Source organism: Hyperolius riggenbachi, chromosome 5 (genome assembly GCF_040937935.1).
Source record: "Hyperolius riggenbachi isolate aHypRig1 chromosome 5, aHypRig1.pri, whole genome shotgun sequence".
NCBI classification, from domain to species: Eukaryota; Metazoa; Chordata; class Amphibia; order Anura; family Hyperoliidae; genus Hyperolius; species Hyperolius riggenbachi.
Genome location: NC_090650.1, coordinates 333,401,442 through 333,428,450, shown reverse-complemented (window position 1 = coordinate 333,428,450; position 27,009 = coordinate 333,401,442). Strand labels below are relative to the sequence as shown.

Genomic DNA, 27,009 nt, shown 5'->3' with positions numbered 1-27,009 from the left:
CAACTACCTATGCCTAATCTTAACCACCCCCCTGCCGATACCAAACACTAAATCTTCCCCTGCCTCCCCGGATGTCTAACATGTGAAACACCCCCCACCAAACTTTAAAAACTGCCCCACCTCTCCCACGCCTTATCTTAAAACTCTTACCCACACCCAACCTTAATCCTCCCGTCCTCCGTCCCCATAGCTAACCTCAAAACCCTCCCCACATTCACCTTCCCCCTTACTGCAATTTTGGCGCAAAAAAGGATAAATATCGGGCATCCCATAGAAAAGATCAGTAAAAGTATTAAATGTGGGCACCCGCAGTGACCCACAAATGCTACAAATAGCGGGCGTCCAAGTTTCATACTTTTACCCTTCCCCAAACGGACAGCCTTCCGCTTTTTTCCTGCATGTTTATAATGCTATTGTATTTTAACGCAAACAGAGAAAATTGCAAATGAAAGTGATAAATCATGCGCAAAAAAACACAATCACAGAGAGCCAGAAAAATAAAAACACATCCACAATATCGCAGGGAAGAGTGTGTCCTTTATGAATATTTAAGCTACTTAACACTGAATTATGGAAGCTGTGTTTGTATTCTTTTCTAGTCATATTTTAAAGAACTAAGTTTTACAGCTACCCAGGTCATAATAGCCGGCTTTGCAAATGTAATGGTAAAACATTATTTATAGACCATTGAAGCCACTTTTACAGTTAGAAATTCTATTTCAGAAATTAAATTAAATAAGACTAAGCCACCACTGGCGTGGAGCACATGCATTTACAGGTTGGCTTGGAGCAGAATTCTCTGATCTGTAGCACTGGCAGAAATTCAAGCCATCCATTTTAAGCCAACTACGGGTTCAGATTTTAAACTCAGCTGTGGTGGGCAATAAAGACCTAGAAACAATCCAACGTGTGTACAAAGGCCGCCTGATGTCTGCTAAATATCCAGAATGCCAGATCTTTAGAGATCTCCGGTGCCAAAGCAAAACCCAAAATCGCATTGTTCTCCCAACTCCCCCACCTGCGGGAATCAGCTGCATCGTGCGCCGCTCGATCTCCCTCTACCCCCCCTCCGTAGCAACAGGCACATCACTAGCCTGGAGGCTGACGATGGGTCTGTACTGCTCTGTCCCCCAAGGGATCGAGATCCGATCTCTGCTCAGTGGCAGAAATTCCCTGGTGTGTACGGGGCTATAAAGTGTATATTAACTCAGGAACTCTACTGCTAACAAAGCTGTGACTGAGTTCCCCATTGAGAGGACAATTCCATACACACCATTTGGTTGCACATCATAAGTTCCTTTCAGGAGACATCGCTCTTTCACTGTAGACCCTTCTGTGAACTCCGTAAAGAAGCTGTTGAGATTACTAGTGAATTTGAGTTTGATCTGAGCATCTAATGTAAACACAATTCTGACAGGGGTGCTGAAGAGATAAAGATAGACCCTTTAGTGCCCAGTGCAATACCTGTAGTCACACCACAAACAGGAATTTCATCTATGAAGGATTTCCTAAAAGCAGGAAGGAATCAAAATGAAAGAATGTTCAGGTCATTTTATTTTAACTACATTTTCTTTTGGATCAGAGACGAGAACACTTGTCTGCGAAGCAGCTGAGGGAAGCTGCCATTCATGACGTTACTTGAAGTAAGTACAAACTCTCCTATTATATAGATTGAAAAAAAGTTTTATTTTCTTGGGAAAAAAAAATAATTGCTGCTCGCCATCTCCTTCATGAGTTTTACAGCTTACTTATTACTTGGTCTCTACAAGAAGTATTATGGTGTTCTGTATTATTTAGCACTGTGAATAGAATACAGCACAACTATTGCCTGCAATTAGACAGACAATGTCTGGTAGACGTCACACAACTAGGAGGCAGAGATGAAACAAAGATGCTCACAAGTAGATATAGAATTACACAAGTATAAAAAAATACATTAAGAGGATCTTCACAAGTTCAAGAAAAAGGCCAACAACCTACCCACATATTCAGATATTTCTGCTCAGAGTATAGGGATCAAGTACAAAGTAATGACAAGGGCTAAATCACATTCATCCAGCTCAACATGTCTCAAAAAACAGAATCTCAAGGGTGTCCAATGGTCTACAGCAGGCTACAATAGTACACCTGGATAAACACGTACAAATGCAGAATGTACTTTTTCAAGTTGTTTTAAGAAGAACTATGCAAACTAAACCTAAGCTCTATGGAAAGAATAAGGGTGAACAGTGAAGAGAGCAGCTGGCACGTATGGCGGGGGATGACAATAGCAGTCGGGCATGATTTATCAGCATGTATGATCTGTAGCAAGCTGTTCATGGTCATCAAGGGTACCTGTACAAAATTGGCAAAAACAACAAATGCAATAAATTAGATGGAAAAAAAGCGCACTATAAATGTTCTGTGTTCGTTTAAAATTCACAGTATTTTAGAAGTTTGGAACTGATTGGGATTCATCAATTCGTAGTTCCTCTTGAACACAGAACACAGAACATTTATATTGCGCTTTTCTCCTGGCGGACTCAAAGGGCCAGAGCTGCAGCCACTAGGATGCGCTCTATAGGCAGCAGCTTCAAGCATTTATTACATCAGAGGCCAAAGCCAATTATCTATATTCTTGGATTGATGTATAAATAAATCAACCACTGATTAAAACAATAACTAATAAACAATACGTTTAGCCGGGATGTAAATATTCAGCCATTTGACAGCTAATGTCTTGTAGAAGTTCTGTCATGTTGGAAATGCATATGGCCTCACTCACATTATGGAACGCAGATGGCCATGTGTTTGAACCACGAAGCATGCAGTCAAATGTCATCTGTGTTGCTGTCTGTTGCTCAGGGGATCACACTCATTACAATCAATGGGTAAGTGCTGCGTTTTGCCAAAAATTCATGCTGCACTGCATGCACTGCTGCACAGTGTGATAGAGAGGACTCCAGACAATGCAGTCTATGCTCTTCTGATGAAATGCGCAGGGCAAAATGTATAGTGTAAAAGAGGCCTAACATGTAAAAGGTTCATGGTTTAAGACCGTGTTTCTCAATCCTGTCCTCGTGACTCCCCAACAGTGCATGTTTTGTAGGCAACCTCACCTATGCACAGGTGGGGTAATTAGTGTCTCAGTTAGGTGGATTCCATGTAGCTGAGACACTAATTACCCTACCTGTGCATAAGTGAGGTTGGAGATCATCTCCAAACAACACTGTAATCGATTAGTAGTTAATGCCCATTAACGGACAAATTCCGGCTAACCGATTGATCCCAAAACATTGTTAGACTTCATTAAACTGATTGGATTGGTTAGTAGGAATCCCCCAGTTAATGGGCACAACTGATTGTTTGCTCAACTGGCCGCAGGGTTGTATTGTTAGGTACACACAATACAATTTCCCACCAGATCGAAGGGTCAAAGCAATAATCTCCGACATGTCCAATCTGCTCCAGATCAATAACGGGATTGATTTTACTGCAATAAAACAATCCAGCTATAGATCAGGAGAAGATAGGACATGTCAAAAATGATCGTTTTGACCAGTCGATCAGGCAGGAAATTGCATGTACCAGGCATAATGACCACCTTTATACAGACAAACAAACAGTTTTGTTTCAGTTTGAAACTCCTCAAGAGCCAAAACAGAACTGGCTCATCTAGATTTTATCTGTACACCAGATATCTTAGCAGCAATTACTTGACACTGCCCACAGTGAAGAAGATTACAGTGCAGAGCGTACCTTTCTTCATCCTATTACACGGGAGTGTGAAGCCGGCGCTGAGATGTTTCCCGTGAAGTGGAGAGGCTGAAGAATTCTGGAATGTAGCATTCTGATGCCAGTCAGATTCACAATGCACTGCTCAGCACTGGCAGAAAAGGGATTAGCATAATGAAAGGACATCTGACCCATCACTAATAAGGAAGGCATCACTGTGCTCAGACATCTGCCAAGCATGTATGAACACATGCTTCGCAATGCAAGAACAATGCATTGTACACTGAACAAAGTAGACCTGTATCCCCGCAGCCAGCCAGGAAATATTCCTTGTAAAGAAATGAGAAATGACAGGCTGCCATTAAAATTTTTGAGTCACGCTATTGTGCTTAAGGAAAATGTTACCAGCGAAAGATGATAAAACGTATTGTTCTGCTTCAGCTGTCACTGTATGTAACAGAGACTGATATAGGCAATTACCTAATCGTTCAGCTCTGCTATAACATACTTATATGGTAGAGTGCAAGGCTTCAGCCGCACAGGCTGCATTTATGCCACTTACTGAAACATTTTGGCTGCTTTTCTTACTAGTGGGATGAAGCCTAGATAGTGACTTCTTACAATACGCCTTCCTAAGCTACTGTATCAATACTTTATGCACGACTGCTTCTCTAGGGAGTCAGGCAGAGCTGTCATCTTAGCACCAGTTTACGCTATTATTTGAAATCGGCTTTACAGGCAATTATTTATGAAGTGACCTGGAAATTGATGTCTATATTTTATGGCCGATTTCACATACTGCTTGTCTTATACTGTATAACAGACCTGCATTAAATTATACTTATAATACATGAATTATGAAAGTGTATGGAAGACTATTTTACATCGATTCTACTAGAGTATAGGGAACCCTTAAAGGGAACCTGAACTGAGGAGGACATGCATTTTTCATTTTAAAATAATACCAGTTGCCTGACTCTCCTGCTGATCCTGTGTCTCTAATACTTTCAGCCACAGCCCCTGATTAAGCATGCAGATCAGGTGCTCTGACTGAAGTCAGACTGGATTAGCGGCATGCTTGTTTCAGGTGTGTGATTCAGCCACTATTGCAGCAAAGAGACCAGCAGGACTACCAGGCAACTGGTTTAAAAGGAAACATCCATATCCCTCTCAATTTAGGTTCCCTTTAAAGATGGACTGCAAGTCACAAAATCAAATTCCATTTACCCACAGCTCTGTGTTTGATATGCAGCCTGCAACCTAACCCTGCATTGCAAGCACTCCAATCTAATCAGAAATGTTTCTGCTACAATACATCTTATCTCAGTCAGCCAGGCTCTATTTTCGCCATTGCCAACGAGATGGAAGCTTGTAATCACCCCTCACACTTTCCTGCTCCTCACCTATTGGCTGATGGCAGTTCAGTGAGCTGCTAAAATCTGATACATGCTGTGCTCACATGTGCTTACAAAGCAAGCTAGCTATGACCGTGCAATTTCTAGCAGAAAAAAATGTAAGGGAGATAATTACGTCAGGATTGACTTCAGTCAGTGGGAACCAAGATGGAAAATGCCAGGAACAGAAAGCTCTTTATTTACTATATAAAATTCACTGAAATCAAATGTGGACTGTACAATACATCTGTTATGTAAGTAGAACAAGTAGTTATCTACTTATATATGTGATTGTCTTTCCTGGGATAGCATGGCTGTCCCTGCTGCTTTCAGTCTACTGTGGTGTGGGCAAGTGTTTTGCAGTGAAGTCTTATTGGGATCTGCTTGTCTTTGGCTTTTTCCCCTGTGTAGCGGTGCATACTGAGTCTTTTCCATAGTGTTTGCTTCATTTGTACAACCCTAACTCCACAAGGACAACAGACTCAAAGAAGTCTTCCCAGAACCAACACTTTTTTTGCATACAGACAGACAGCCAATCTGAGGAAACTCCTTGTCAGGAGCACCTTACTGCCACTAGATGAAAACGGCACATGATTTCCATGTGGGACAAAAAGGTGCAAGACCTGCTGCCGCATTTTATGCACTGAAAGCCTTCCAGTACCAAATACATCTGAAGCCTATCACATCCAGGGTGTATACAAATGTGCATCATCGAATGTGGTATAAGTAATCATGTGCATGAAAAGCCACAGGAAGGTTCTGTTTATTTGGGAAACTAAGCAGACACTACAAGAATCAATATGCAACGCTACACAGTGGAAAATAAAGACAAAGGCCTCAATTCACTAAACTTATCTCCTGTCTTTAATAACTCTTCTAGAGTTGTTACCATGGTGATAAGACATGTAGTATTCAGGAAACATTTTACCTCAGGCAAGCCTAAAGTTAACTCTTCTGTCTTTAAATTAACTCTCCAATCCTTAAAATAACTCCATAGTTAAAGACAGGCTGTTAATTAGCTGCATGTGAAAATAACTACAGAGGAGGTAAATTAACTACAGAGGAGGTAAATTAACTACAGGAGAGGTAACTTAAGGAATGAAGAGGTAAGATAACTCTCTCACGTGTGCCATAGGCCTCAATTCACTAAGATCATGCTAGAGGTAATAAGGCAAGAGAAAACTTACCTCCACACGTGAGAGAGTTATCTTACCTCTTCATTCCTTAAGTTACCTCTCCTGTAGTTAATTTACCTCCTCTGTAGTTAATTTACCTCCTCTGTAGTTATTTTCACACGCAGTTAATTAACAGCCTGTCTTTAACTCTGGAGTTATTTTAAGGATTGGAGAGTTAATTTAAAGACAGAAGAGTTAACTTTAGGCTTGCCTGAGGTAAAATGTTTCCTGAATACTACATGCCTTATCACCATGGTAACAACTCTAGAAGAGTTATTAAAGACAGGAGATAAGCTTAGTGAATTGAGGCCATTGACAAGGAGAGCCCTGTAGGATTGCACTTCAGAACAACTACCCACAGCATGGGAGACTAAAAAAAAAAATGTACCCGAGACGAAAATGTAGAAAAGTTTTATACATACCCGGGGCTTCCTCCATCCCCCTCCACAAAGATCACTCCCTCGCCGCAGTCCTATGCCTTCTGGATGATCCGGTAGTAGCCCTGTTATCTTCGGCCAGTCAGTGCAGTCAGTCCACGCACGCTCCCCATTTGCGCTGCTGTGGCTGGGAGCATTCTGCGTCTGCACAGTAGTACTGTGCAGACGCAGAACACTCCCAGCGGCGGGGCCACACATGCGAAGTACGCCTGACTTGTCAAAGATAACGGGGCTTCTACCAGATCCTACAGGAGGTGGAGGATGGTGGCGAGGGAGCGATCTGCATGGAGGGGGCTGGAAGAAGCCCAGGAACTTTTCTACATTTTCAATTGGAGGCCACAAAATGGATTAGGATCATGTCAGGAAAACGATTAGGCTGTTGCTTATCAGCAAAGCTGTGTTAGAAGTCTGGGGAATGTGTAATGTTTGTGGTCATTGCAGATCACGTTGTCCTAGGATGACACACTCTGCAAGGGAATTTAAACATAGAATATGGTAGATGACAACAACAGGTGGGTGCTGCCAGCAATGCAACAGTCATATGCAGTCTACTTAAAGGTTACAGACTTAACTGCTCTTCCACAAGTGGAACCATAGAATAAAAGATGAAAAAGAGTACTGCCTAAATGCATAAAACTCGTAGCTATCATATCTATGTGGCTGATCACATTGTGAGCGGATGCAATAGTTATATCCCTTATATCAAACTTGAGATTCTATAAAGTATTCATAAGAGGATGTGTGACCTGTTTTTCAGATAATATCATTAAAGTTTACAAATATAACCCAGTCAGGCTTATTGAATAAGATGATGCAAACAGTAATTGCATCAAGTAACGTGTAGTAGCACAGCAGCAACCAAATTCTGTCTATTACATGAAGACCAGTAAAAGTTAATTTCTCACTTGACATTATTGATTAATAAACCTTTAACAAATCACCTACTGATTTCCAGAGTGCAATCCCCCAGCCTGGCTACAAAGTCCAGTTATCCTCACAGGGGTATGATAAGAGAAAATTAAACATTCCAAATCACAACCATCCTCAAAGACCTATCTAAACAACACATACTTATTATGAACAATATTTTTTATACAATACAACTACTTTAAAATACTGAATAAATGATATCTACACCACATGCAGAGTTTTCCTTAAGATATCAATACAATAATGACAATGTAAGTTCAAAACAATTTACACTGAAAAACAGAAGAAAATCACTAAAATAGTGAAATTTACTAAACAGGACTCTCTCTCTTATTTCAATACTTCAAAAGCACCACAAACCTACCTTAATCAAGTTTGCAGAGGACAGGTGTAGCTCACAAACAGTTAACACAGTCCCACACATCAAAGCAGAGTTTCCCAGTCATACTGGTAGTACACATCTCCTCCACCCTCCCCACTACAGGCCAGGTGTGACAGACAGGACAGTGAATTCACTTACCCCATAGTCTGGACCATGGCTATATTAGCAACTTGAACAATTTGTACAAAAAAATCAGGTTGGATCAAAGCAGAGGTCTGCAGGAAGGAGATAAAATCTAAATAAAGCAAAGGAACCAAAAAGCAGGCTGAACGCTGACACACAGGCGAGCGAACATTGGATTTTGACTTAGATTTTGGCAGGGGATGCTGAATATTCTGCGTCTATCTTTAACTTGCAAGTGATTTGGTTTCACATACCAGTGTAGTTCTGAAGACAGATGCCTTTGCAGAGTCCACCAATCACAAAGCTGCAGAGTGCATTCCCCTCTCCTCCCTCCCCCACTTCGCCCTGTCTTCTCTAGGATATCTAGCAAAATAATCGTTCAGCTGTCTCCAGCCTATCTAGCAGGATGAAAGAGGAGCTTTCCCCGATTGTCAGAGGCAGACCTGCAAAGGAAAACAAACTCATTCTATGAGGATGTGAGGACGCTGGGCGGCTCGTTTTTGCAGCAGAATTCCTATGGACTGTTGGTTACCAGGCATGAACAGTGGCCTCTGTCTGTAATGCCATAAAGTTCCAGTGAAACTAAGCAATGCTACAAAGGAATGCCAATGAACCATAGCACAGCTATTGTGTGCCTGATTTATTATAATTGTTAGAACTAGTCATTGTAAGCGGAGAGTGCAGTTTGAGGCGCTGAAGCAATGATGTTACATTCAATTTTCTCTTTACACGAGATGTGAATATATGAACTAAGATGCACTAGAAAGAATGAAACACTATCAGGTCACAGGCCAAGGATTTGGGTGCTACCACAGGTCGTAATGTGAATTAGGGCTATAGTAGCGTTCACAGTGACTAATTTGGGTGCCGGCAATTGCCAGAGCTCAAATTAGCAAAATGTGAGGTAGTTTGGCCACCAGCAATAGGCTGAAGACTGAATTACGTGTTCCCCCTGAGTAGCTACAGCTCAGAGTGGGATTATTATTTAGCGTGGGCAGGAGTTTGGCTAGAGCAGGGTGAGCAGTCTATCGGCTTCATTCTGTGCCCAAAATTGCCCATTCAATATTTGAATGTATACATAATAGCTTGCAATACACTTAATTTAAAGCATACTTTAACCACTTTGAATTACTAGATGATGTCACCAAGCAGGGACCCAGTCCATGCAGCAGTATGAGGCTGGCTGCAGTGCTGCAAACAGGGGAGCCACAATCATCATCGGAACCAAGATAGATGGGAAATCCTTACATCAGCATGCTTGTCGATCTCTGCATGAGCAGGAGAGGTGAAAGGGGTGGTCAGACCCCAGGGAGAGTTAGCATTGGTAGGGTGAGGGTATGTAAAAAAGCACACATGCACTGTGCTCATTAATGCAGCCCACAGAGGAGCAGGAAATTACGTAGATCTACTGTAGCAGAGGCAGAGGTGGTTAAAGCGGAACTAAAATTACCTGGGGCTTCTACCAGCCCCTTGCAGCCTTCCTGTCCCACACTGGTCCTCCACGATCCTCCTTTCTCCCGCCACCAGCTTCTTTCGGTTCGGTCGACTAGGCAACTTCCCAGGGCCACGCGTATCTTTTTCCACAATAGGGTCTTGCGAAGGCTGCAAGGGGCTGGCAGAAGCCACAGGTAAGTCAAATACTATTCTTTTTTTTTTTTTATTCAGTTCCGGTTTAAGCTTAAATTCCAGAAATCATTTTTATAGTACTTTTTGGATGGTGTGGGAAGCAGTAGAATTATTAATTATTATATATAATAATTATAAGAAGATGGCTCCTTAAATGGCAGTCATGGACACAGGATTCTGGCGTGTTCTTGATTTCTTTACTTTCCCCTACCAATTTATTGTGTTTTCGCCCCCGAGGGTGTGCAGTGTGGTCCGGTGTAGTCTGGCATGCTGGTGCGGATCGTGGGGAGTTCGGGACCCGAAATTTTTTCCACCTGGCCGCTGCCTGGGTCCGTTGTTCATGCAGGTACAGGCCTTGTGGAGTCCACCACTGCTACCCAGGAGGTCGGGACTCCACTGAGGTAGGAAGACACCGAGGCTGATCGGGAAATCTTCGGCCTTGCTGGATGCCGGCTCCATCCATTGGCTGCTGCTGCTCCACCACAGCAGGGACACCTCAGGTTCAGCCCCTTCATGACGCCAGCCACTAAACCAGAAGTAAGGGCCGCCGCAGCCAGACGCTTCTGTGACAGCCACATTATCTTGACCAGCCTTGCTAAAAGCTGCCCAGGAGTCGGGACCCACCACAGAAATTAACACTACTGCACCTTTTGAACTGGAACACCTTGGCCAACACCACCAGATGCCAAATCTCAGCCATCAGGATCCTCAGCAGAGGACTGGGTCATCACTCATCACTACTGAACCTTTGCCTCCCTCTGTGCACCCCCCTCCCCCGATGTCTCCTTAGGGATGACAGATGATTGCCAAGTGTGACTGGTGATGCTGTAGTATGGTAGCCCGTGCTCTTTGCTTTCAGAAATTATCCCCCCATCCTTCCAGAATCTGTATGATCCAAAACCAATTTTGGATACAACCCTCATTTGTATTTGGTGAAATAAATGATTCTAATTCTAATTTTCTTTCCTTTTTTGGACTTTTACTGGTGTCCTGTGTCCCTTTCTGTGAGAACATTAGTCAGTTCCTCTTCATATTGCTAGGAAAACCTCTCCTAGTGTGACAAGTCAGGAACAAATATACCTCTTTTTTATTAATATTAAGGGGGAGTGCTAGGGACTCCCCTTAATTACTGCGGTCCTTTATTTCTTGTCCCTGGTGTGAGTATTGAGAGGTCTGAACAACCAAAACTCAGGGACGATAATGGTGTAGTGGTGCCGATTACAATGCCCTCTCTCATCCCCCACAAATCCATACGTCCATAAGAGAGCAGTCAGATAAGTAAATCTGTCTGTGCCTAAGCAACTACAGGAGTCAGCACATTCAACACAAAACAGGAATCCTACTCAGAAGGAATGTGAGGAGTTGTAAAAACACTTAATTAGCTTCAAGGCTTCAAAAAAAAGAGTCTTAGTGAGCTTCAATTTAAAATAGTCATCCTAAAAAGCAGGCTGGTATGCAGACTGGCAGTACACATCTGTGGCTCATTCCTGCCTATCTCTGGCAAAAACTAAACTTCTTCAGCACTCAATATTCCTTTATACAGTATAGCTGTAAAGGATAGGAGTGCAGGAGTTCAGCATTGAGAGGGCCGCTTCATCTTTGTGGTTTCTGCTCATCTATTCTGCAGGTGTCAGCAAATCAGGCATGGTCAATAAAATGCTAATAATTATGGGTTAGTGCAAATTTTGTGCTGCTTGGAAACAGACAGATCAAATACAGCAGCTAATAATTGAATAAAATGATTACAAAACCTTTACCAACTTGGAATTATTAGAACATCCATTTTTAAAAGGTCAGACTTACAACAGTAGCTGTAAATGCTCAGTCAACCCCGCCCCAGTGACCACTACCCTTGGCCTAATGGTACTTAGACTCAACTTCACCCTGCACAGAGGTTTTCTATCCCAATGGACAACAGTCAGTAATGCTTCACTGAAGCCCAAGCAGGTCTGTGCTACTGCGGACGCCATCTGTGCCTGCAAGCTAATACGCAAGCACTTTGCGGCCAATGGCAAGGTGGACCGAGAAAGCTAACCCAAGATAAGTATTGGACTTTTACCTTTAATAACCTCACAGGATTTCTTGAAAAGTATCATATGTATTACATTTAATTACTTGTATCAAATAGATTGCAAAACTGGGTAAAGTAGGTGGTATAAAAACAATGAAAACACACCAGTATGGCGCTTTCTTCAATATACACATGCTGGTACGGTAGCCAACCCAAAGAAGCATGGTCACCAGCAACCACTATGGCAGAGAAGGTTAGCTTACGTGGGCTGGATGGTGTACTGGTTAAGGGCTCTGCCTCTGACACGGGAGACCAGGGTTCGAATCTTGGCTCTGCCTGTTCAGTAAGCCAGTAATTCAGTAAGGAGTTCATTGGGCAAGACTCCCTAACACTGCTACTGCCTACTGAGTGCGCTCTAGTGGCTGCCTCGCAAGCGCTTTGAGTCCGACAGGAGAAAGGTGCTATACAAATACTGCCATTATTATTATTATTACAGCCTCTTGCTGCTGCACTCCATCATCCTGATATATATCCTTCTTCATGGCCCCCTCATCGGACATGAGCAGGTACAGTTTTGCTTCTAGCACAAAAGTTTGCTCTCTGATCCCTACCCCTACAGCACAGTTTCTTAATTTGAATTATAGACAAACACTTAAGTTAATGTATGTGATAACTTTTAAATCAAATTAAATTAGAGTGGACTAAGTGTATGATTGCTACATACTGGAGGGTAGTTAGATGGCTAGGGGTGACTACAATTTCCTAGTTAGCATTTGTCTGGGCACTGGGGCACCTTCCTCGTGGCCATATTTAAACATAACTGCAAATCTGTCCTGAATCACATAGTTATTAAAGTATGCAGAAATCCTTTCTACACATCGGCATGAAGTGCCCTGGTTTCAGTGCCGGCTGCATGGGCGGCCAATGGCAGCATAGGTGGTATTCTTACATGCTGACACCATACGGCACTGGCTTTGATGTATGCACATTATTTTTCAATAATTCATAATGCTTCAGGTATGTGTTAGCTAACAAGCTCTAAATTCCTTCCTCATTATTCTCTATATTATTAAGCCAAACACAGTAGAGATGCCAAGGTTTCTCTCCACTAACTGACAGCATGACGATGCTTGACGTATTTGAAGTCTAAACTAACAGCTTATTATGGATGTGATCCGGGGGGAAATAAAGGACACAGAATAAAATGAAATCTAGATTAGCTGCCAAGTTTCTCAAGCACTCCATTTTGTTGTCTCTGTTTATTGGCTGCAACATATTCAAAAGATTATTTCAAATAGTTTTATAAGGAATCAGGAGACTACAAATTGTAGAATTAAAATACATTTCCATTTTTGGAAAATAAAGTATCCCTCATTATAAAAATATTTTAGATACCACCCTATGGAGATCAGCTTTTCTGAAAAGCTCACTGATGCATGGAGATCCATCAATATAAAAAGATAAAATCCCACAAACCTCTACAATGGTATATGCAAATATAGAACATGCTCAATCAAAAAATACACACAACATAAACACCCCCCCCCCACACACACACACACAATAAAAAAAAACAAAACACTCAGAAATCACATGCTCCCTCACGTCAACACTAGTATATAGTTCAGTTATCACAAAGGCCTCGATTCATAAAGCATTACCTCATGCGGTAATACTGAAAACAGCAGACTTTCCCGACCACTTAGCAAAGTGTCAATTCATAAAGGCTGTTACCGCATGAGAATCTGACATTACCGACCAGGGATATAAAATTACCGACTTGGCTGTAGTTACCGCCAACACGTCAGTAAATTGTCAGCAAATGCTGATTCATAAAGCCTGCAACAAGCGGTAAGCCTGGCGGTAGTTCCCGACACCTCTAGTGAGGCATTAACAAGTTACCGACAGCTCTGATGAATGCAAAGTGCAGAGAGCCGAAGTCTGTTTGAGTCATCTGTGGAGGGAGCCAGAGAGCCATCTGTGTGAGTCATTTGAGCAGGCAGGGAAAGACTGTGTGAGTCATCTGTCTGAGTCATTTGTGCAGAGAGCTGTCTGTGCGAGTCATTTCTGCAGGGCAAAGAGAGAATCGAGACACTGCTCTACTCTACCGCTCAATGGGCTGCGGTAATTTACCGACCTCCAAGGGCAGCTGGGGAAATCTTTATGAATTAGCACACAGACCGGGAAAATACCGAGTGCGGTATTTTCCCGACAAGATTTTTTTTATTGCACTGCTTTTTATGAATCGAGGCCAAAGTGACCAAACAGGCATAAATACCCTATTTTTCATCACTCTCTACCGAGTTCTGGTAGAGCGTGATGAGGGAGGTGAAGGCCTACTATATGCAACAATGAAAAAAGCCTCAATGTGAGTTAGTACTAAGCAACAAATATAGTGCCTTCAGAAAGTATTCAGACCCCTCCACTATGTTACATTTTTATGTTGGAGCCTGTGCTACAAATCTTTCAATTATTTTCTCTCTGAGTCTACAAGTAGCATCCCATAAAGACAAAGTGAAAACATTGTGAGAGAGATTGTCGGATAGATAGGTAGCTGTAGAGGTCGGCAATGTTAACCACACAATATGAACATGACTAATTAGCAGGAAGCATATGACAATTTGATGGGTCACATGCATTATCTTAGCATACAATTGTTATATACAATTAAAAGACTACGTAAATAAAATATATACTGGGTAGGCCTGTAAATCTTAAACCTTTTTTTGCCAAATTTGGAGTCCAGTAAAGATCAACCAGACTTACCAGCTTTGGGCTGATGTAGAAATAGCAAATTTGAAAATAAAAGTAAAGACTCTGCAAATACTTAAAAAGGAACTGTAAGGTGGAAATTAACTTACCACCAGTGTGAAACTGATGGCAGGTTTGTCAGGAAATGCCCAGTTCGTAGAGGGGAAAAAGTCCTGCAGCCAATGGAAATCCAGCTTAAAAGGTGAAAACCATCCCACTCTGTAGGCCTAATTAAAATTTGGACTACTGAGACACAGCTTTGTGTGTAATGACATCACATGCAGCTCATTCCTGATTTGCATTTGCTGATATTAAAGGCTCAATATCTAAGCTCTCATAGCGCCTATACACTCCAAATTTGGGACAAAACTACCTCTTGTGCCACTCTTCATTAACCATCCTGGCGGTCTATTAGAAACCGCCAGGGGGCAGCGGCATCCCCCCGCCCGCTTCGATCGCCTCCGGCGATCTTTGATCAGGAAATCCCGTTCAAAGAATAGCGACGGGGCGGGATGACATCACCGACGTCAAAGGGAGTCCCAATCCACCCCTCAGCGCTGCCTGGCACTGATTGGCCAGGCAGTGCACGGGGTCGGGGGGCGGCACAGCGCGGCGACGAATCAGCGCGGAGTGGCGGCGATCGGAATGCACACGCAGCTAGCAAAGTGCTAGCTGCGTGTTGCAAAAAAAAAAAAAAAGTATGGAAATCGGCCCAGCGGGGCCTGAGAAATCCTCCTGCGCGGCATAGCCCGAGCTCAGCTCGGGCTTACCGCCAGGAAGGTTAAGCTGCAAGACCAATAAAAGTTCTGTAATAGGTTTAGCTTTTACGAAAACATATCATGCAGACAAATAAGTCTGCATTCTATAAATCTAGAAAGCCAAGCCAGTTTAAGTGGGTTTTTTTGTCTGGTTAACCTTTTGGGGACCGACGTAGGTTGAATCTACGTCCAGCAGGTGGTGCTGCCGCCCTGACTGGACGTTGATTCAATGTCCGCGCTAACGAACCGTCCTGACACGATCGTGCGCACCGGAGAGGGGAGATTAAGCTGTCATATGACAGCTGACATCTCCCCTCAGTGATCAGCAGCCATCGCGTATGGCTGCTGATCACTACGATCGCCGGCGGATCGTAGTGATCAATTTGACAGCTGCGGCGGTAGGGGGGAAAGAAGAGGATCCACTCACTTCCTTGCTGTTCCCATGACAATCGGCGCTCCCCACCGCTCTTGCCGGCATCTCTGCTCCTTTTGACGTCAGCGCCGGGTCCCAGGCTTGATGACGTCATCAAGCCGGGACCTGGAACTGAGCAGCAGTAGGAGCAGAGATGCCGGCCGGAGCATAGGGGGTCCGCTGCGGCTTGTTGTTGGAGCCTGGAAGGTGAGTGAAGGGGTCTGCATGAAGGGGGGACACCTGGCCACCATGGGAGGACACTGCCCAGCAAGACCCTGCATGGATTCGGCGCCCCCCCCCCCCCTCTTCAGCAAAAACGCCTGGTCCTTAGGGGGGGGGGTTAGGCGGCCGGTCCTGAAAGGGTTAAATATGTTTATCTTTCATAATACAGGCAATCAAAACAATATTGTTTTGCAGCATTGATAATATGCACAGGTCTATTTTGTGGTATGTTGCTATGCCAACTCATCCTATTGAGTATATTCTTACTACACTACACAATGCACTTTTGAGACATGCTTACGGTGTACGCCTCTTGGCAAGGTCTCACTTTGTAGCCTCTGATGAAGCAGCATAATAAGCAGTACGTGTTAGGCCTCTGCCTCTCCCACCATGCTGCACTAAGCTTTGTGAATCACTTCAGTGTTATTGCACTTTATCTTAGTGGTCTGTGGCATCTGGTCTCGCCGTTTGAATCCATTATTGCTTGCCTTGAATGTAGCACTTTGAAATTGTATATATAACATAGTATTTTTCTGCAAAATAACACATTTCAGTTCTGTTTGGAAGAATATCTTTAAAAGCTCAAAGTAAAGCTTTAAAACACACACAGACACAGACAGACAGACAGACAGAGAGACAGAGAGACAGAGAGACAGACACACACACACACACACAATCTAATAGTTTTACAGTTGAATGTTGTCTAATGGGTGATTTAAGACACCTGAAGCTAAACATCCAGTTCAATCTTCAGCAGATCTAGTTAACAGACAATGGACTTGATTCACAAAGCGGTGCTAACCTACTTAGCACGTCTAAAGTCTTTAGACGTGCTAACTAGGGTGCTAAGTAGGTTAGCACCGGATTTCTCAATCAGATCGCGCACTAACTTTGCGCGCGTAAAGTTTTACGCGCGCAAAGTTTTATGCGCGCTAAGTCCCATAGGCTTTAATGGGCACTTCGCGCGGAGCGCCCTGCGCTCTGTGCAGTGTGCGCGTAAAATTTTATGCGCATAAAGTTTTATGCGCGAAAAGCTCGTTTAGACGTGCTAAGGGGGTTTTCACAGGCGTGCTAACAGTTAGCACCGCTTTGTGAATCAAGCCCAATATCTACCCAATATGGTTAATTTCCCTGGTCTACCACGTTCCACCATTAGATATAAGATAATTTCTGCAGAAATCTTGTATAATACCAATTGCATCATCTGTGTCACTAGCTCGGGTACTGCAAGATGCAGCACAAAGCTACAAGGAAAACTCTTGTGTACGTCTATATCAATAGCTCCCAGTCTTTTGCTCAACATTGCTTAGATCAAGAACAGTTACTTGATCAAGGCATAATCCATGTCTTGATCAAACATCAACCTGGAACACTCTAGATTTTAATAAATTTCTATTAGATTCAATATTGAATCTAGCTCAATTAAGCAGGCTTAGTTGGTGATCTTTTAGATCAGGGCTGCCCAATAGGTCGATCACGATCTACCGGTAGATCGCGACCACCTGATTGGTAGATCGCGGCCTCCTGGCCGCATCCCATTGAATTTTGTGGCCAGCAGCTGTAGAACGCGGCCGATTGGCCGCGTCCTATCAGATTCTGCTGCTGGCCGCTGATCTGTGTCCAATCAGGAGAGGAGAGAGGCACGGCTGAGAGGCAGTGCCATGGCTGGGGGCGGCGCTGGAGGCAACACTTCCGCCTCCTCTCACGCTGGCCGCCGGAGCGCTCCCTCAGCCGCCTGGTGATGCGATCTCCGCTGTGATGTAGGCTTTGAGGACAAGGTGTCCTGGCTGCCCGCATCGCTGCTGCACATGGCCTGTATGGGGAGATGACAAGCCGCAGACTCCACAGTTGAAGGGAGGCAAGTGATTACATGTGCCCGCCCTATACCTAGCTAATCTGTACTGAAGGCACATATACTTAACTAACCTGTACGGAAGAAACCTATACCTAGCTAACCTGTACTGAGGGGACCTATACCTAGCTAACCTGTACTGAGGGGACCTATACCTAGCTAACCTGTACTGAGGGGACCTATACCTAGCTAACCTGTACTGAGGGGACCTATACCTAACTACCTTTTGGGATATTTTAAAGTAGCTTGTGAGCCGAAAAAGTGTGGGCACCCATGCTTTAGATTTAGATAGTCACACAAAACTTGTAAAACATTGGAGTCTGGACTGGAGAAAATCATACAAAACGTTAAAGGGTGGAAAATAATATGATGTATCCAAGATGATACAGTGAAAATTAAATTAGCTATATGTGTCCATCTATGGGGGAAACATACCAAGGCATAGCATGTCTGGAAGACAACCATGCCCCCCCCCCCCCCAAAAAAAAAAAAAATCCTAAATGTTAAAACAAAACAAACAATTTTTATATAAATAAGTAAAACAAATATTTACAGTAACCCATACATACAATCTATATACACTCACCTAAAGGATTATTAGGAACACCATACTAATACGGTGTTTGACCCCCTTTCGCCTTCAGAACTGCCTTGATTCTACGTGGCATTGATTCAACAAGGTGCTGAAAGCATTCTTTAGAAATGTTGGCCCATATTGATAGGATAGCATCTTGCAGTTGATGGAGATTTGTGGGATGCACATCCAGGGCACGAAGCTTCCGTTCCATCACATCCCAAAGATGCTCTATTGGGTTGAGATCTGGTGTCTGTGGGGGCCATTTTAGTACAGTGAACTCATTGTCATGTTCAAGAAACCAATTTAAAATGATTCGAACTTTGTGACATGGTGCATTATCCTGCTGGAAGTAGCCATCAGAGGATGGGTACATGGTGGTCATGAAGGGATGGACATGGTCAGAAACAATGCTCAGGTAGCCCGTGGCATTTAAACAATGTCCAATTGGCACTAAGGGGCCTAAAGTGTGCCAAGAAAACATCCCCCACACCATTACATCACCACCATTACACCACTACCACCAACAAGGCATGATGGATCCATGTTTTCATTCTGTTTACGCCAAATTTTGACTATCGAGACTCCTCAGACCAGGCAACATTTTTCCAGTCTTCAACTGTCCAAAGATGAGTGGTACCCCATGGGGTCTTCTGCTGTTCTAGCCCATCTGCCTCAAGGTTGTGCATGTTGTGGCTTCACAAATGCTTTGCTGCATTCCTCGGTTGTAACGAGTGGTTATTTCAGTCAACGTTGCTCTTCTATCAGCTTGAATCAGTTGGCCAATTCTCCTCTGACCTCTAGCATCAACAAGGCATTTTTTCGCCCACAGGACTGTCGCATAATGGATGTTTTTCCCTTTTCACAACATTCTTTGTAAACCCTAGAAATGGTTGTGCGTGAAAATGCCAGTAACTGAGCAGATTGTGAAATACTCAGACTGGCCCATCTGGCACCAACAACCATGCCACGCTTAAAATTGCTTAACCCTCCTGGCGGTTAATTTTTTCTGCCACATAGGCAGAAATCCATTTTTTTTTATTATTTTTTTTTGTTTCATGTAAAGCTACCAGAGTGGTAGCTACATGAAACACCACTAGAGGGCGCATGTGTCCCTCTAGTGCGATCGTCGCCGGCATCAATAGCAAACAGGGGAACGCGTATATAACGCGTTCCCCTGTTTGGCTTCTCCTGTCGCCATGGTGACAATCGGAATGACATCATGGACGTCAGCCGACGTCCTGACGTCAGACGCCTCCGATCCAGCCCATAGCGCTGCCTGGAACTCATTGGACCGGGCAGCGCAGGGCTCTGGCGGGGGGCCTCTTCCGCCGATGCATACGGGTGATCGCCGCAGAGCGGCGGAGATAAAGCTGTGCGCGCGGCTAGCAAAGTGCTAGCTCGTGCACAGCACTTTAAATGGGGCAAATCGCCCCACTAGGGGCAGAGATATCCTCCTGCGCAGCATAGCCCGAGCTCAGCTCGGGCTTACCGCCAGGAAGGTTAAATCACCTTGCTTTCCCATTCTGACATTCAGTTTGGAGTTCAGTAGATTGTCTTGACCACGACCGCACCCCTAAATGCATTGAAGCAACTGCCATGCGATTGGTTGATTAGATAATTGCATTAATGAGAAATTGAACAGGTGTTCCTAATAATCTTTTAGGTGAGTGTCTATCTCGTACATATAGTATTTAAAGAAAACCATGTTGGATCTACCCACTCCTAGAATATCTGTGTTGACCAAAGTTCTTACACCTGACAGATTACATAACTGTTCCAAAATATATATATGTTACGGCCAGAACCCGAAGTCTGGCCACTTCTAGTTCTGGCCGGCCACTTCGGGTTCTGGCCGGCCAATGCGCGAAGTGGCCGCTGCGCTGTGGCCAATGTTAGAAATGGAATGATTCCTCTGACATTAATGTATCTTCTGGCCGCAGCGCAGCGGCCAAACGTATAACAACTTAGTTCATTTAATGCAATTCAGCCGGCGGCAATGTAACAATTCAAGCCGCCGGCTTTTTCTCTGCCTCTATCTCTCTCCTTCCCCCCCCCTCCCCCGCCTCTCTCCTATGGGCAGCCGGGCGGAGACACGAGTGCCCCCCCCCCCCCCCCGTAGTCGTTCGTCGCGGCAGGGGAATCCTGCCGTTCTTGCAGGGCGCGTGCTGGCAGAAGCGATGTCTGCAGCCTCCCCGCTCTGCTTTCCTGGTGCGACGAACGACTCGGGGACACGCGTGTCCCCCGCCCGCTGCCCATAAGAGGAGGAGAGAGAGGCAGAGAAAAAGCCAGCGGCTTGAATTGTTACATTGCCGCCGGCTGAATTGCATTAAATGAACTAAGTTGTTCTACGTTTGGCCGCTGCGCTGCGGCCAGAAGATATATTAATGTCAGAGGAATCATTCCATTTCTAACATTGGCCGCAGCGCAGCGGCCACTTTGCGCATTGGCCGGCCAGAACCCGAAGTGGCCGGCCAGAACTAGAAGTGGCCAAACTTCGGGTTATGGCCGTAACATATATATATATATATATATATATAAAATATATATATATATATATATAAAATATATATATATATATATATATATATAAAATATATATATATATATATATATATATATATATATATATATATATATATATATATATATATATATATATATATATATATATATATATATATATATATATATACATACACATAGATAGATAGATAGATAGATAGGTAGATAGATAGATAGAAATATGAGAGAGAGAGAGAGAGAGAGAGAGAGAGAGAGAGAGAGAGAGAGAGAGAGAGAATCTGAAATACTACAACCCTTTTTTAGTTTAAATTATATAGAGGGTGTCAGGAATATATTGAGGTGCTTTGAGTCTGTATGCAGTTCCTCTGAGAGTGCTAATGGGATTATCTGCCTGGCTGTTTGAACTCAGGAGATGGCCCATTGTCTCAATACACTAAGCCAGAGGACCAGTGTCTGGAGACTAACACAGGAACCTCTGAAATGTACATGACAGGCTATTAGAAATGGGTGAAGTCCTTTTGATACCATTTTTTACCTGTGGAAATTGAATTATTGGTGGAGGTGCAACCTCCTTATCTTTGATCAGCTAGGAAGTACTGTCAGCAATGTGAAAGCCTTAATCAATTGTCACCTGTAACCTGGGGAGATTGGAGGTTAACAAAGTCTTTTGTTGTGTGTGTGCTATAGGACACTGTTCACATGCGGATGTCAGATCTCTGGGAAATTAAATTATGTCTGAGGATGTTATTAAAAACTAGTCCTCCCCTCCCCAAGGAAGTTGCAGCCTCTAGGCGTATTTCATAGTATAAAACCGCAGCTAGGATAGCCACAACTGGTAGTTCTTGGAGGTAGCTCACACGGCTAGAACTAACCTGGTTCCTGACCAGAAGTGCGTACCGCCCGCAACAACACCAGATCGATACGCTGGTACGTTTATTTCCCGTTTATTTTGGTAAGCAAAATCGCTTTGTGTGTTATCTTTGTACATTTTATCTTGTAACTATTTTTACTTTGTTTTTTGTAATCTTTTTGTACATTCTCAGTTCTGCACTGTTCTATGTTTTTTCTGGAATATTAAATTATTATTTAATAAGTTTGACTTCTGCCGTACTAAACTAACACTCATAGCCTAGAAGAGACTGAAGTGTAACCGTGTATAAGTTCATGCCTAATTGTACGCTTGAGCAACTCTACCGTATGAAATTGTAATTGCATTGTGTGTGGGGGCGTTTGTCATACGTTGGCCGAAGCGCGCAGCTGACCCAACGTACGAACAACGACAGTGCGAGTAGCGACAGCAGAGTGGCTAACAGTATCGTTCGGAACGACTGTTAGTGGGTCTTTGCTTCACAACAGTGTAAGATTGCAACTGTGTGTGTGTGTGTGGGTGCGTGGCGTTCCCGTATTTGGCCTAAGTGCAAAGCTGACCCAAATACGAAAACGCGGAGTGCACGCTAAGGACTCGACAGCAGAGTGGAAGTGTCTAGCAACGCTAGTGGTGGCAGTGAGAGGTGTTTTGAGGGGTTCCAGCCTTGTTTGTAGCTTAAATAAGGCTGTTCCCCGCTTAATCTGGTCAAACCCGCAGTCGGGAACCGTATACGCAGGCGTGCCGCGGGCCGGTTCCTGACATAATTGGTGGCAGTGGTGGGATCGTTTAGTACATTAGTACGCAGTTTAGCTCGCTATTCTGAGTACTAAAGGCTGGAAGCTTGCTAGAAGCAACTAGCCTACAGAAGTCTACTCAGTGCAGAATCTATATACGGTTTTTTTTTTGTTCAAAGATACACACTTGGTGTTTGCTTTCCCTCCCCCCCTTTTTTTTTTCTTTTTATTTTGTGCAACACGATGGCTCAGAAAGCATCCAGCTATGCAAGGCAAAACAAAGAGATACTACTCAACCTGTGTGAGCACAAAGGCATCGAGACGGTGAGCGGCCAGACTAAGGAGCAGTTAGTTCGTGCGCTCGAGGAGCATGATGAGGCAGAACGAGCCCGTGCTTCAACGTCAGCAGATGCAGCTCACGACACGCCAGAGGAGGAATCGCTCCCGCCACAGGATGCGAGTGGAGACGATGTCCTGGATGATCCACCTAACACGGAGATGACATCTCTGGAAGCCGACCTACAGCTACTAGGTTCGGCTGAGCCCGAACTGCGCCTAAAGCTGATTCTGGAACATCGGCAAGCAGAGAGGGAAATACGACAAGCAGAGAGGGAACAAGCTGCCCAGCGACTCCAGGCCGAGAGGGACAGACTCCGGGCAGAGGAGGGAAGAGCTGAACGGCAACACCAGCTGGAGCTGGCTAAACTTCAGCAGCAGAACCGGTCTGCTGGACCCGCAGAACGCGAAGGTGAGCGAGTCCACAGAATCCCCCTGGATAAGTTCCCCGCTATGGACAAGGACTCTGACATAGACACTTTCCTACAGGGGTTTGAAAGGACTTGTCGGCAGTATGGGGTGCCCCGTGAGCAGTGGGCAAGATACCTCACACCAGGGCTGAGAGGCAAGGCCCTGGAGGCGTTTGTGAGTCTCCCCCAGGAGGAAGAAACAGACTTTGAGGCAATTAAGAAAGCCATTATAGCGCGATACCACCTCACGCCAGAAGTGTATCGCAAACGTTTCAGGACAGTGCAGCGAGGTCCTAATGACAGCTACCTGGATCATGCTTGCAACCTGCGCACTGCCTTCCAGCAGTGGGTAAAAGGACTGTCAGTGGAAACTTTAGATGCCCTGCAGGAACTGATGATAAAAGACCAGTTCCTCCACACCTGTCCTGTTGAGGTCCGGCTGTTTGTGCTGGATCGAGAACCAAAGACAGTGGATGAGGCTGCGGAAATGGGCGATTCCTACACCGCCCATAGAGCACCTGAGTCCCGGAGGACTACTACGCCGAGCTGGAGAGGAGAACAGATTGCTAAACCTGTTTCACCCAGCACCCAGAGGAGGCAAGCACCGCTGTCTCCTGGATTCAAGCAACCTGACACTCGGAAATGCTTTGTATGTGACAGGGTGGGTCATATCAGCACGACTTGCCCAGAGAGGAAGAGGGAGGCCCCAAAATCCAGTGAGGCCTCAAACCCCAGTGAAGTCCCAACGGCTTTGTGTGCTACCAGGAATGCTACTGGCTATGCAGAGAATCTGCAGCTTGTCACGGTTGGGGGTACAGTTGCCACTGGGCTGAGAGACACTGGAGCAGAAGTGACTCTCATACATCCCCAGCTTGTGAACCCAGAGCAGTACATACCTGGGAAAATGATTGCTGTCAGAGGAATTGGGGGTGTCACCCCAGCCATACCCACCGCCTTGGTCCACCTGGATTGGGGGGCCGGCAGTGGACTGAAAGAAGTTGGGGTAACTGACAAAATGCCCACCAACGTTTTGCTGGGTACTGACCTGGGACGGTTAGTAGCCCGGTATGAGCCTAATCCAACCCCCGTGGAGCCTGCATCCCCAGCAGAAGTTCAGGACTCTTGCAAGGTACTATTTGATAACGCAGTGCAAGTGGGGAGTGCTGGTGAGGCCCCAGGGGCTATGGACTGTGTGCTAGGAGCCAGCCCTAGTGATTCTCCAGTGCCTAGGCCTGGAGTGGGACATGTTGATATGGAGAATGCAGAAACTGATGATGTCATTCATGACACACGGACTATCGAGGTGATCGATGCAGGAACTGTTGAGGCTACTTGTAAAGTGCTGAGTAGCAATGTGTGTAATGATACAGATAATGTGGATGTTTTATGTGATGTTCTAAATGTCAATATGTATAAGACAGATAATGTTGATATCATATGTGTTGTGCTACATAATGATGCTTGTCCTGTGGACACTCCGTCGGCTGCAGGAGTAACCAGCAATGGTCGCTGGGCTGCAGCAGATGGATTGCCCACTGAAGGGGCAGACGGCACCAGGCCGGGTCTTCACCCTTCCGATGTTTTTAAGACCAAAGGTGATGTGGTTTATGATACGTCTAATGTGGACGCTCCCTCAGCTGCAGTGGTAACCCGCAGCGCTAGTGGGTCTACAGCACAGGGACTGTCCACCGAAGTGGCAAATGTTGCTGGGTCAGCCACATCCAATCCGGAACCTGGCCCGGAGGGCCCAGGAGCCTCTCCGTCTGCAGCCTTCCTGGAATGTGTGACAGGCAGCACTGAGCTCTCTGGGGCTGTTCGATTTGACAGCAGCCTGGAAGAGCTCAGGGGGCTAGCCAGCAGGTCACCAGCTGGGAGGGGCGGGCTGAGAGGGTCCTGGGGAGTTATTCCCTCTGAGCTGTCCGAAGTGGAGGAGGCAGACCGGCAGATAATCGTTCCCCAAAGGGACCGAGAGATAGCTCCTGCCACTATAGAGGAAGTGCGTGTAGCGACGGTTGGAACCCTTCCCCAGCTGCAGCACTGTCTCTATGGTCGCAAATTCACGGTTGTCACTGACTCGCATTCCCCTGGTTGGTTACGTCAGGTTGCCAAGGGCAACGACACATTGCAGCAACCTGACCAACTTTTCCATTCCTGTAGCTTGGAGCTAAGGAGTTACCCCCCCAGGCCCGGCCGTCAGTGTCGGCTTTGGCAGGACGATTCGTTAGAATCATCTGCCGGCGCCGTCTGGAAGAGGGGGCGTGTCAGGAATATATTGAGGTGCTTTGAGTCTGTATGCAGTTCCTCTGAGAGTGCTAATGGGATTATCTGCCTGGCTGTTTGAACTCAGGAGATGGCCCATTGTCTCAATACACTAAGCCAGAGGACCAGTGTCTGGAGACTAACACAGGAACCTCTGAAATGTACATGACAGGCTATTAGAAATGGGTGAAGTCCTTTTGATACCATTTTTTACCTGTGGAAATTGAATTATTGGTGGAGGTGCAACCTCCTTATCTTTGATCAGCTAGGAAGTACTGTCAGCAATGTGAAAGCCTTAATCAATTGTCACCTGTAACCTGGGGAGATTGGAGGTTAACAAAGTCTTTTGTTGTGTGTGTGCTATAGGACACTGTTCACATGCGGATGTCAGATCTCTGGGAAATTAAATTATGTCTGAGGATGTTATTAAAAACTAGTCCTCCCCTCCCCAAGGAAGTTGCAGCCTCTAGGCGTATTTCATAGTATAAAACCGCAGCTAGGATAGCCACAACTGGTAGTTCTTGGAGGTAGCTCACACGGCTAGAACTAACCTGGTTCCTGACCAGAAGTGCGTACCGCCCGCAACAACACCAGATCGATACGCTGGTACGTTTATTTCCCGTTTATTTTGGTAAGCAAAATCGCTTTGTGTGTTATCTTTGTACATTTTATCTTGTAACTATTTTTACTTTGTTTTTGGTAATCTTTTTGTACATATTCAGTTCTGCACTGTTCTATGTTTTTTCTGGAATATTAAATTATTATTTAATAAGTTTGACTTCTGCCGTACTAAACTAACACTCATAGCCTAGAAGAGACTGAAGTGTAACCGTGTATAAGTTCATGCCTAATTGCACGCTTGAGCAACACTACCGTATGAAATTGTAATTGCATTGTGTGTGGGGGCGTTTGTCATACGTTGGCCTAAGCGCGCAGCTGACCCAACGTACGAACAACGCCAGTGCGAGTAGCGACAGCAGAGTGGCTAACAGTATCGTTCGGAACGACTGTTAGTGGGTCTTTGCTTCACAACAGTGTAAGATTGCAACTGTGTGTGTGTGTGTGGGTGCGTGGCGTTCCCGTATTTGGCCTAAGTGCAAAGCTGACCCAAATACGAAAACGCGGAGTGCACGCTGAGGACTCGACAGCAGAGTGGAAGTGTCTAGCAACGCTAGTGGTGGCAGTGAGAGGTGTTTTGAGGGGTTCCAGCCTTGTTTGTAGCTTAAATAAGGCTGTTCCCCGCTTAATCTGGTCAAACCCGCAGTCGGGAACCGTATACGCAGGCGTGCCGCGGGCCGGTTCCTGACAGAGGGTTTTTTTTTTTCTATTTTCTTCTTTTATTTCTGAAGCACAACTGTTTTGCTATATAGCAGGCCGTTGTTGATCAGAAGAAGCAAATGCAAATCCCAGAAACCATGTTAAATATAGTTCCTATGATACAGGAGTCGCAGTCTAAGTTTGTCATGCTGGCAGAGAAAAACTATGTGACAGAGGTGGGTGGTGTTAGCAGACATT

At 44.8% G+C, this 27,009-nt stretch overlaps 1 protein-coding gene across 16 annotated transcripts in view; it reads right to left on the bottom strand.

The window, feature by feature from the left end:
• Positions 1–27,009, bottom strand: part of DTNA (dystrobrevin alpha) — a 348,338-nt gene that overhangs the window by 237,441 nt on the left and 83,888 nt on the right. For 10 of the 16 annotated variants that reach the window (XM_068237331.1, XM_068237341.1, XM_068237342.1 and 7 more), the window contains exon 1: positions 8,171–8,373. The exons of 2 other annotated variants lie outside the window; for them this stretch is intronic. In XM_068237331.1, the coding sequence (XP_068093432.1) occupies positions 8,171–8,187 (17 nt within the window). In that variant the 5' untranslated portion in view covers positions 8,188–8,373. Of the gene's footprint in view, positions 1–3,738; positions 3,821–6,705; positions 6,829–8,014; positions 8,104–8,170; positions 8,374–8,409; positions 8,504–27,009 lie in introns of those variants that run through there. 4 more of the 16 variants (XM_068237336.1, XM_068237337.1, XM_068237335.1 and 1 more) reach the window with 4 other exon arrangements.